Source organism: Gavia stellata, chromosome 20, assembly GCF_030936135.1.
Source record: "Gavia stellata isolate bGavSte3 chromosome 20, bGavSte3.hap2, whole genome shotgun sequence".
In the NCBI taxonomy this organism is placed as follows: domain Eukaryota; kingdom Metazoa; phylum Chordata; class Aves; order Gaviiformes; family Gaviidae; genus Gavia; species Gavia stellata.
Genome location: NC_082613.1, coordinates 1,166,547 through 1,178,176, shown reverse-complemented (window position 1 = coordinate 1,178,176; position 11,630 = coordinate 1,166,547). Strand labels below are relative to the sequence as shown.

Genomic DNA, 11,630 nt, shown 5'->3' with positions numbered 1-11,630 from the left:
CGAGCTGGGCTGCACCGCGCGAGCCCCATGCCCTGCACCCCGCCGTGCTCTGCACCCCTCTGTGTCCTGCACCCCCCCATGCCCTGCACCCCATCACGGGGCAGCGGTCGGGGGTTTCCTCTTTTCTCCTCCCTGGGGACAGAGAACCAGGCCCACACCGTGGCCGCCTGCGCCCACCCCGTGCCCCCCACTGCCCCCCACGGCTCCGCGCCGGGCGAGGAAACAGCCCGGGGGTCACTCTGGGGTACCGGGACCCAAATTCCCCCGGGCTCCCGGGGGCCGCGGGGCCGCGGGCGCAGAGAAGGGCTCTGGCACCCGTCGGGAGGACGTGAAAGCGACCCCGACAGCAGCGGGGACCCACCGGGGCCGGGCCGGGCCGGGATGTCCCTGCGGGCAGCGCGGGCGCCCTTGGAAGGTGGTTCTGCTGCCGTCGGCCCACGGGGGTCCCGCTTGGTCCGGGGGGGTCCCGTTCAGTGCGTGATGGGGGTCCCCGCTCCCATCCCGGTTTGGGCCCCCCGGGGCCGGTACAGGGAGGTATCGGCCGCGCCCGCCCCGTCGGGCAGCACCGGCGGAGTCGGGGGGTCCCGCGGCCCCGGGACGGGACCGGGGGGCGGGGCCTTACCGGGGCGGGGCGGGGCCTTACCGGGGCGGGCGGGGCCTTACCGGGGCGGGCGGGGCGGGGCGGCGGGCGCGCAACCGGGCAGAGCGCGGCGTCGGCAGCAGCCGCGGCTCCGGGACGGGGACCGGGACCGGGACGTGCCCCGGGACGGCGGCGGAGGTGAGAGCGGAGCGGAGCCGTGCGCGGAGCCCCGAGGGCGGCGGGGCCGGGCGGGGGGAGCCCCGGTGCCGGTCCCGGGCAGCCCGCTCGGTCGGACCCCGCCCCGGGCCAGCCACCGCTGCCTCGGTCCGTCTCCGTGCCGGCCCCGGGTCCGGCCCCGTCCTCGTCCCGGCCTCTCTCGGTGCGGCGGCCCCTGGGTGCCCCGGGGGTGGCGGGGAGACGAGGCCGGGGTACCCCGGGGGGACGCGGTGCAGTCCCGGGGAGGTCATCCCTGCCGGTGGCCTTGTAGGGGCTGTCGGGGAGCCGCCACCGCCTGCCCCGCCAGCGAGGGCACGGGGCAGCGAGGGCACGGGGACACGGGCAGCCACGTTCTCGGAGCGATGGGCTCCCCCCATCCCACCTGGGCCCCACGGCTGGGGACAGCCACACGTGCTGTGGGACACGGATCTCCAGGGTGGGACGCACCAGGAACGGCTGCTCCCGCCGGCGTTCCCAGTGCTGGCAGGCCTCGGCACTGTGCCGCAGGAGCCGGCGGGGAAGCCATGGCCACACAGTCAGTGCATGTAGCGGTACGCCGGGATGCTGTGGGGCTCGGAGGCTACGGGGCACTCGGACCCCCCAGAGGTGTTTGTGCTTTGTAGGGCCAAATGCTCCAACCACGTCCAGGACGGGCACAGCAAATACCTGCCGCGGTGCTGGCACAGGCCACAGCCGAGTTTCAGCCAGGGGCCATGTGGGTTTGCCAGGATGGATCCGGCACTGGGCTTTGCCAGCAGCCGGTCCCGAGCCTGAGCCCAGGGCATCCCTGGCGAGGGGGACGTGCTGTCTGGGGCCACCGCTGCTGCTCCGGCTCTGCCCTGGGGAGCGGGGCCGGCCCAGGCTTTGGCACGCTGGGAAGGACGAGGAGTGACCGTGGAGTGGCTGGCAGGTGACAGCGATGTCCCTCGAGGGCTGTGGGAGCGAGGCGGTGCTGCTGGTGCCTGACTGCTCCCCCAGTGAGGCCAGTGGTGCTGTGCACGTCGCAGGGCCTCGCTCAGCCTTGAGCTTCCTCCTTCACCTTCTCCTTTCTCTGCGCCGAGGTCTCCCCCGGACGAGGGAAGTGCCTTTGCAGGGGTTTTCCCCCACGTTCGCTGCTTCTAGCAGCACATTTTCCTGCTGATGTTTCTTGGGGAGCTGGAGAAAGTTGAGTATTTGCATTCGCCCTTGGCCGGTGGCTGGTGGAGGCAGCTCCACCCTGGCAGAGAGCAACCAGGGAGCACAGTGGAGAGCAGTTACTCGCGGCAGCGTGGGGTCCATGGCCATGCCGAGGGATGGGGGGCCACAAGCACCGCGGTGCTGGACGAGGAGCCCCAAGCTGCAGAGGAGCCCCTCTGTGACGGGCGTCCTGCTTTGCAAAGAGATTCTTTCCTGCCACGATGCTGAGCGTCCGCACCCCCAGCTGGGTAAGGCCTTTTTGGGGAAGGGCTGCAAAGCTGCTCCGTGGCACACCACTGTGCCCCTTGCCAGGCACCCCGTCGCCCTGCGGCTGTCACCGACCTCGGCTCTGCGGGGAGAGCGGAGCCCTCTGTGCCCACGGCACTGCAGCCGGGTGGGCACTGCGGCTCCGTGCTATGTGCCGGCACGGTGCTGTGCCAGGCAGGAGCTGCTGGGAGCGGGGCTTTCACCTCTGTTGCAACGGCTTCACTTCCCCTCCCTTGGCTGCAGGATGGGTTGCGTGAAGTCAAAGGAAGCTGGCGTCCAAGAGAAGATGGTAAAAACCGACCCCGACCCCGGCCCCAGCCTCCAGCAGGGCCATTACGTGAGGGACCCCACGGCCACCAACAGGAGGGTGAGTGGGAGCCGCCGGCCGAGCTGGGGGTGTGGGGCCAAGCCATCGCGGGGGGCTCAGCCCCTCTCCTCACCAGAGCTGCCAGCATCGAGAGCGGGGCTGGCTGTGGGAGCTGGCACTGCCCATGCCCAGGGGCTTGGCTGTGGGATGGGAGCGCAGAGTCCGTCTCAGCTTGTGCTGGGTCAGGCACAGAGCGAACCTGATGGGAATCAAGGGATTATGGAAAAAGAGAGAGAAAAATGAAGGTGTTGAGAGGGGGCAGAGATGCTGGTGCTGGGCAGGTTGGTGAGTTGGGCGGTGCCAGCGCTGCCCCTCGGGTGCCCTTCTGCCCCTGCCACTCGCCGCTGGGGGCCAGGGCCATGGTGGGGCTGAGACCCCCGTAGGGTACGAGTCTCTGCCACCCGCAACATCCCTCTCCGGTTTCTGTCCCACTTTCCAGAACAATAATGTCCCCGGAGTGGCCGTGCCCCAGCCGGAGGATGGTAGGTAGAGGGGGGGCTGCAAGCAGGTGCACATGGTGGGAGTGTGCGGGGGGAGCATGGCCAGATCCTCCCCAGCCTGGGTGGAACGCTGCTGGTCCCGGCTGGACGGGAGCTCTGGGCTTCCTCAAAGAACAGGCGCAGCCATGGCACGATGAAGATGGCGGTGCTGGGTGCTGCAGGGGTCCTGGCCGGTGTCCTGGCTGCATATGGCAGGGGTGGCCAGGCACCCCATCCCAGCTCGGGGAGGGGTGCCCAGGGAGCTTCCTTGCTGCAGGCTCGGAGGACAGCGTGGTGCTGGCGCTCTATGACTACGAGGCGATTCATGCTGGGGACCTGAGCTTCCAGAAAGGGGAGCGGCTGAAGGTGCTGGAGGAGTAAGTGCTGCCGGCATCCGCCCGCCCCAGAGTCTCTCAAAGGCTTGCGTGGCCCTGCTGGGTTTTTTTTCTGGAATTTGTCCCTGGAGGAGCCAGCGGTGCCCGGTGCCGTGGGCCGACCCGATGCCATCTCTGTCGCAGGTCAGGGGAGTGGTGGCAAGCGCGGTCGCTGGCGACAGGGCGCGAAGGCTTCATCCCCAGCAACTACGTCGCCAGAGCCGACTCGCTGGAGACAGAAGAGTGAGTCCGTCCCTTGGTGGCACATCCCAGCGCCGCGTGGTCCCGTGCTCCCCCACCACGGCTGTCCCTGCTCCTGCCCCACATCCTGCCCCTAGCCCTGACCCACACCAGCCTTAGCTCTTCCAGCCCCGGCAGCGTTCATTGGTTCATTTGCTTCTGCTGCAGGTGGTTTTTCAAGGGCATCAGCCGGAAAGATGCGGAGCGGCAGCTCCTTGGCCCTGGGAACATGATCGGGTCCTTCATGATAAGGGACAGCGAGACGACGAAAGGTCCGAAGGGGTGCCTGCAGCGCGGTGGTGGGGAGCGGCTGCCCCGGAGGGGCCCACCTTGCCCCAAGTTGCCTGGCAGAGGAGCTTGGGAGGTGCCTCCCCAGTCTGGGGGCTCTGCTTTGCCGCGGGGCAGGGACTGGGGGTCCCATGCTCCCACTGCAAGTGTCCCCACAAGAGCCTGTGGTGCTGCAACATGTCCAAGCCCTGTGGCAGGGAGAGGGGGCACATGCCCCTTTGAGGCTGCTTTTGGGGTTTGGGGCACAGGCGTAGCTGCCCTGGGGCCAAGGGGGTGGTGGCAGCACGGTGGGGATGGGTGCTGCGGCGGTGGCTCCGCTGGATGATGGTCCATGCGTGCCGTGAGCGCGGAATGGCCGGGCGCAGCGGGGACGTGCCCTCCGCGCGGGGGCTGGCAGCTCACCCCTCCCCAAACAGGCTGCTACTCGCTGTCGGTGCGGGACGGGGACGACTTGCAGGGCGGCACAGTGAAGCATTACAAGATCCGGACTCTGGATAATGGCGGATTCTACATCTCCCCACGCAGCTGCTTTGACACGCTGCAGGAGCTGGTCCAGTACTACAAGGGTGAGCCCCGGGGTGCCTGCGCCCCCGCATCGCAGACGGGGCTTTGTCCCCGAGCCGAGCAGCCGCCTGGCAGCCGGGGGGATGCAGAGGCCGAGGGGCTCCTGCCTGTCACTGCTGCGCTCCTGCTGTGGCTCTGGCTGTGACGTGCAGCCACTCCTGGACCTTCCCCTGGTGCGGTGCCCAACTTGCTGGCTGGGTGTCCCCAAACGCCCGCAGTGCCTGGGACACCCCTCCCCGGGCAGGCCAGTGCCCCGGCTGCGCCGGCGCGGTGCGGTAATGCCTGGCAGGGCAGAGCGATGCTGGTGGGGCCGAGCTGTGATGGCCGGTGTTGAATGTGTCCCCAGTGTTTGCAGTGGGGTGCGTGGTGTCAGGATGTGCCTTGTGGCCGTGGAGGCTGGCGTGGGCTCCGCTTCGAAGCACGAAACGGCCGGTGAGACAGGCCAGCTGGCTGACGGCTCTCGGCACTCCCCGACAGGGCAAAGCGACGGGCTGTGCCAGAAGCTCACCTACCCCTGCCGCATGCCCAAACCGCAGAAGCCCTGGGAGAAAGATGCCTGGGAGATCCCTCGGGAGTCACTGAGGCTGGAGAAGAAACTGGGAGCCGGGCAGTTCGGAGAAGTGTGGTTGGGTGAGAGCGATGGGGGAAGCAGCTGGGAGGAAGATGAAGGTGATGGCGGAGGAGGAAGAGTGAGGGATGGGAGAGGAGGTGGGGGGATGGCGAGGTGGAAGAGGCAAGGAGGGAGAGACCTGTGGAAGAGGAGCACGGGCAAGTGGAGGTGGCCCTGGCCTTAATGCAGGGACTGCTCGGGGCTGGGTGCGTGGGGACAACCCTGGGTCTCCAGCCCTCGTGCAGCAGCTCTGTCTGCAGGAGTGGGTGCTTTGGCTCCAAAACCCAGTGCTCCCAGTGCCTAGGCACTGGGCAGGCTGGGAATGGTCTGTCGTGCCACCCCACAGGTACCTATAACAAGCACACCAAGGTGGCGGTGAAGACGATGAAGCCGGGCAGTATGTCTGTGGACGCCTTCCTGGAGGAGGCGAACCTGATGAAGACGCTGCAGCACGACAAGCTGGTGAAGCTGCACGCGGTCGTCACCAAGGAGGAGCCTATCTATATCGTCACCGAGTTCATGGAGAAAGGTGCTGCCTGTGCCCCTGCCTGGTCACCGTGGGCCGGGCCAGGCAGCGGTACCCGGGTGTCCCAGGGATGGTGCAGGATCCCCTCCTGCATCCCCAGGGTTGGCCGTGGGCTCTGCACTGGCTGCCGGGGCACCTTGGAGCGGGACCGGCTTCTGCCACTGCGTGTCCAAGCGCGCTGGGGCAGGGTGCTGGGGCATGGTGCCAGGCGGGGGGATGCGGTGACAGCCCTGGGAGAGGGAGGGATGGGGACGGGGGGCAGATGAGGAGGAGCACTCCACAAGGCAGGAAGGAACCCACAGCAGGACTTGCTTCTCTGCCCAATCCATGGGAGCGGGGTGAGGGGTCAGGTGTGTTTCCTGACCGAGTCCCCACGTTGTGCTCCACTCCCGGGGACCCTGTGCCACCCACAGGACCCATGCCACCCCGAGGGTGGGCAAAGGCTCCGACTGAGCCATCAGCCCCGGCACCCTTCACTGTCCGCAGGGAGCTTGCTGGATTTCCTGAAGAGCGAGGAGGGGAGCAAGCAACCGCTCCCGAAGCTGATCGACTTCTCTGCCCAGGTGAGGAGGGAGCAGACCTTTCCCAGCTCCCTGCTCCCGCTCCCCCTTACCCCTGAGAAGGGTGCGTGCGGGGATCGAGGAGCCCAAGAGCTTATCTGGGACTCGGGCAGTGCCTTGTTGGACCAGCCAAACACTGGGGGTGGCGGGGATGCAGGAAAGGAGCCGGCGAGGCTTCACTGCAGTGCTGCCCTCGCACCCTGCGGGCAGCCAGCTGCCTGCTCGCCCCACGGGTCCGGCTGCCTGCACAGCACAGCAGCAGGGGTGTGTGAAAGGAGAAGTGGCGGCTTCCTCCCCACCGGCCCGTTAACTGCAGCACTGCGCCTCGCCGGAGCTGCACCAAGCCCAGGGGGTTTTGGCCCGGCTGCTCCTTCCAAGGAGCCGGGAAATCTGCATCTTCTAAGGCCGCTGTGGTTTCTGCAACCCTCACAGCCCACGGTGCCGTTGTGTTTTGTGGAAGTTCCGGGGAGTGAGGGTCGGAGCTTGTTTTCACTGCTCACGTTTGCACGGTCCCTTCTCCAGGACGCGCAGGTGCTGGTCGGCGTGGCCTGTCTGAGCCCAGGGCTCCCCGGGGAGCGGCCGTGGCAAAGCTATCGATTTCTATCCATTGCTGCTGATGTGATAGTTACCTCCAAACAGCATGCTCTGTACGACAGAGCCTCGTCTGCAAACTGTGCAAATGCCCCACAAAACCCCGCGCAGCCGCACGCCCACCCCGTGCCACCCTGGCACCAGCGGCAGTGCTCCAGGGCAGCGTCTTGCAGCCGCTTGGGCCGTGCCCCTGGGCAGGACCCACCTACAGCTGTGGCAGCATTCAGCTTCATGGGTTTAATAGGAAATCTACAGCACAATTTTGTTGCATTCACAGTGCCTGGGAGATTGAGCTGGGCATGGTTTCTAGAAAGGAGTGTAGCGCGTTGTGTTACCCCACAGGAATGCCTGTGGGAGGTTTGTGGTTCCTTAAAATCATCTGCCTGCCAAAGGGCTGTCACGGGCCGGGGAAAGGCAGCTGGAGAGGCAGGAGGGCTCAGTGAAAATCGTTTTGGGGTTATTTTCAGGAGCTGATTTTGAGTACAGCTGAGCATGCTGTTATACATCTAGCTTCGTGTGGGCAACCATTTGTGCAACCACTGTCTTGTCCCTGCGGCTTCTGCAGTGTCCCCAGCTGCTGGCTGAATCCAGGGACCTTTTGAACCAAGCTTGGTTACCTCTATGAAATAATTCGTAGAGGTACCTGAGCAACAGGAAAGCCAGGATGGGAGCCCAGACCCCGGGGGCTTAGACCAGGTCACTGGCTACGCGAGCCGGCTGCGCCAGGGTCTGCTGATCAGCTGCGCACTCGTGCACGCCATCTGTTCCCAGCAAGCTGGCTCTTGCAAACCGCCCGGCTCGGCTCCGTGGCTCCAAGGGGCTGCTTTCTGCAGCACTGAGAAGCAAAGGCTGAAGCGCTTTCATGCGCAGGCAGCAGGCGTGCAGGCAGGCAGGCAGCTAGCGAGCCTGACGCCCAGGCTTGTGCTGGGGCTGAGTCACTGCGAGCAAAACTGTGTCTATGGTCATGGAAATACTCCTCCCGCTCTTGCTGTGCTTGTGTACTTGTGTATTTTGTGTGGAGAGCTCTGTGAGCAACTGCACCTCACCCTGGCCTGGCTTGTGCAGGTGTGATGGGGATGGGGGAGAGTGTCCCCTCTGGCTGCTCCGGCTCCTTCCCCTCCCGGATGCTGGTAGCATCCAGGCATGGGATAATTTGGCACAAATTTGGGGGTCGGTTGTGCACACGCCAGGTCATCTCTGCATTGATTGGGGCTAATAGCTGCACGCACAGCCACAGCCGCTGAGTGCAGAGACTTCAGAAGACGGAGCCGGGGGCGGATCTTCAGGGGTTGTCACAGCCATCCTGCCCTGGGCAGGACTGACTCTTCACAAACTATTCTTGAAGACTGCAGGCATCTCCCCACCCTCCTCGGGAGACCCACCACCGTGCTTTTCTGTCCTCACCAAGGAAGCTCTGCAATGCTTGCCGACCCTCACTGCAGCAATTAAAGTCCATTCGTTGTCCACTTAGTAGAGAGAGAGGGTAGTTTACTCCCTGCTTCTCTCAAACAGTTGTTGAGGTATTTGGAGACTGGTCTCACGTCTTCTCTGAATGGAGAATGATTTACTCCTCTTGACGTCTGCATGGCTACGGATGAACCAGTTGTACCTTGCCCTCTGGACATCCACAGACGCTTGCTCATGAGCACGCTAGCTCCTCGGATGCCAGTTCCTGCTGCTTTTCTCACACAGGGGCTTAAATGGGTCATGTTGGACTGGTCGCCCAAACCCTGTCCCCTTCTGCAAGGGATTCCCTGCACGGCGAGTGGCTCCCACACAGGAGAGTCAGTCACATCTCCTGCTGCGACTCAGCCTCCTTTCACCCCCTTTCCAAGCACTGTCCAGAAGCAGATAACTGCTTTCCGTTCCTGGTAACAGACATGTTGAGGGGGTTGTGTTATTTCCAACAGCCTCTTTGCATTTTTCTCTTTCCCCTTTTTACAGATTGCAGAAGGAATGGCTTTTATTGAGAAGAGGAACTACATCCACAGAGACCTGAGAGCTGCCAATATCCTGGTGTCAGCAATACTGGTGTGCAAGATTGCAGACTTTGGACTGGCCAGAGTCATTGAAGACAATGAGTACACAGCCCGGGAAGGTGCAGGAGCTGCTGGGGGCCTCTGGCTGCTTTCTGGGATGGTGAAGGGTTGTGGGACCTTAGAGCCACTTACCAACGTGTAACCTTGGTGGCGAGGATGCTGGGAGGGACGTGCTGTGTAAACGGGCAGATGGGGGAAGCTCCTCTCATTTGCATTGCTTCACATCTTCCTCTTCTGTTTGTTTGTTTCTTGTTCCCCATATTTCACCACCAGTTTCTCAGCATTTGGGTTAGAGCTCATGTTTCCCATTGGATCTCTTTGTCCAGGTGCCAAGTTTCCCATTAAATGGACTGCACCAGAAGCCATCAACTACGGATCTTTCACTATAAAATCAGATGTCTGGTCCTTTGGGATCCTCCTGACCGAGGTCATTACCTATGGGCGCATCCCGTACCCAGGTAGGGAGGTGAAATCCCTCCTCTGATCTTGTTCCAAAAGACATGCTCCCCCTTCTGGGCCCCATCCATGGGATCTGTTTCTCCATGAAGTTAGATCTCTGAAAACAGAGGGAATGGTGAGAAATCTGAATCTCACACTGGGAGTGGAGTTCAAAGACAGTATAGCACAAGGTCTCAAGATGGCAATTCTGTCTGTGAGCCACGGAGAGGAGCCCAGAGCATGAGACAGTCTCCGAGCGGTCTGCACCACTCATTTAGCTACATCTACTGTCATTTAGCTACATTTACTGTCTGGGCAAGAGCTCACCTACCATGGATAATTAGGAAGATTTTCTCCCTGGGAGTCCTCAGTGGACAGCAGCTGTTTTTCACTGACCTGAAATCCATGCTGATGTGACATGGGCCCCCTCTTCTCAGCTTCCACAATGCGGAGCTGGGACATCTCCTCTGGGGAGCCCACAAAATGAGTCCAGGCAGTGATGACTTTGGGGTGCCCGCTACTTTGGGGAGAAGAGCAGCTACTCTATATACTGCCTTGGGGCTGATCCTGCAAGGAGGTCCTGAGCTCCTCCAGCTCCATGGGAAACCAACAGTAGTCAGGATCTCTAAAAGATCTGGTCTCTCTGTTTCTAAAATAGAAGATCATGTTCTTAATGTGAGAGGATAACTGACTTGCCCCCGGCTGTGCTGCATGGCCCTGGGAGAGCGGGTGTGTACACCACAGGATCTGGCTCATGGGTTTGTGTCACAGCACTAACCCGTGGTTTTCTGCCTCCTGAAGATTGAGCATGTTTGGAAATAGCACATCAATTCAGGGCCGATAGCTGGGCCAGGTGTTTTTGGGAAGGCTAGAGCAATCTCTAAATCATCATCATTAGGAACCGCCCTGTCTTTTATACTAATTGTTACTTTGGTATCTTTTTTAAACGGGAAATTTTTCTGTACAAGAAAAGTAAATGTTGCCACAAACCGACCATGAAGGATCTGGGGTGGCATAAAGTGTTGCTGGGGAAGGACCAATTCTGCCATCACACTAACTTATTTTTATTGGAAGGAATGGCTCATTAAAGACTCAGCAGATGGAGAAGTGTAGCCTTTATTTTGTGGAAATTTATACAAAACGATTATAATTCCCATCTGATCCGCTCAACTGAGGTACAAAACTGCATGCTACAACTAACTCAGCATCTCGGTTGTCTGCATGTTTCCCTGACAAGAGTAAGGGTTCCCCCTTCCCAACCCCTCTAACCTGTCCTTTTTCTTCCTAGTGACATTGCCCAAAGGGTGGATAGTTTTGGGTTTGGGTTTTTTTTGCCTTTTAAAGAAATCAGTGATAAACTGTGAAACATTCACCTGTCCTGCCCTGTTTCTCCAGGGATGTCGAGCGTGGAGGTGATCAGGGCCCTGGACCGTGGGTACCGGATGCCCCGCACAGAGAACTGCCCCGACGAGCTGTATGACATTATGATGAGATGCTGGAAGATCAAACCGGAGGATCGTCCCACCTTTGAGTACATGCAGAGTGTTTTGGAGGATTTCTTTACTGCAACAGAGAGCCAGTATCAGCAGCAGCCATAACGCAGGAAGCTTGCTGAAGACAGCGGATACCCCGCACTATGCCCACTATGTTAGCGGTAGCGAGCACTTGCACCCTGCTCTTCCCTGTCCCGCTCGTGATCTGCCTGCGCATGCCTTCCTCTGCCAGCCTGGCCTGGGATCCAGAGCCTTCCTGGTGTGGCTGGGCTGGAAGCGTGGGCAGGAGGAAGCCGTGCTCAGGCCAGCCCTCTGGGGCTGCCAGACGGAGGGAGAAGCGACACGGGGCCGTACCTTGTGCCTTTCACACACACCTGAGTGCCCGCGAGGCAGCTGCTCCGGGAAGTGCCGGCTGGACGGTGGTTGTCTGCGCCAGCAGCACCACGCAAGGAGGGACAGGGTCAGGTCTGTTCAACCACAAAGAAAAAAAAAAACATTTATTTTTTTTTTAAGCCTTCTGAGATCTTATCAGGCTGTTTTGCAGAAGTAGGTGGTTTAGCTGCGATGGCCTCGGCAAAATGCCATTCCGCTCCAGGCGTGCTGTGCAGCACCCACGCCCCCCGGTCCCTGTGTGTCAGGGAAATCCCAGTGGATTCCCACCTGGGCATGCTGCGAAGCTGCACGTCGGCTCATCCTCGATGCAGGATCCTGGGTTTTGAATGTCAAGTGTCACAGAAACATGTCTCTCTCCTCGCCCTCCCGGATTTCCTTCCTAAGTATTTTTCGTGGTCCCCCCGCTGCAGAGCGCGAGTTCGGGTGAGG

The 11,630-nt window shown here is 61.7% G+C and overlaps 1 protein-coding gene across 1 annotated transcript; it reads left to right on the top strand.

Annotated features, from left to right (window-relative positions):
* Positions 1–2,483: 2,483 nt before the first annotated feature.
* HCK (HCK proto-oncogene, Src family tyrosine kinase) lies at positions 2,484–10,913 on the top strand. Its single transcript, XM_059827348.1, has 12 exons — positions 2,484–2,606; positions 3,046–3,088; positions 3,363–3,462; positions 3,604–3,702; positions 3,868–3,971; positions 4,404–4,553; positions 5,029–5,181; positions 5,508–5,690; positions 6,174–6,250; positions 8,783–8,936; positions 9,204–9,335; positions 10,711–10,913. Exons 1-12 carry the CDS (start codon positions 2,484–2,486, stop codon positions 10,911–10,913), a joined length of 1,521 nt encoding a protein of 506 aa, XP_059683331.1.
* The last annotated feature ends 717 nt before the right edge of the window (positions 10,914–11,630 follow it).

What these genes read in the sequence shown, in the direction of transcription:
- HCK (XM_059827348.1), top strand. Translation starts at nt 2,484, where the DNA reads ATGGGTTGCGTGAAGTCAAAGGAAGCTGGCGTCCAAGAGAAGATGGTA. An exon ending in GACTCGCTGGAGACAGAAGA is followed by an intron (nt 3,703 to 3,867) that starts GTGAGTCCGTCC and finishes CTTCTGCTGCAG; the next exon opens with GTGGTTTTTCAAGGGCATCA. An exon ending in TGAGTACACAGCCCGGGAAG is followed by an intron (nt 8,937 to 9,203) that starts GTGCAGGAGCTG and finishes CTCTTTGTCCAG; the next exon opens with GTGCCAAGTTTCCCATTAAA.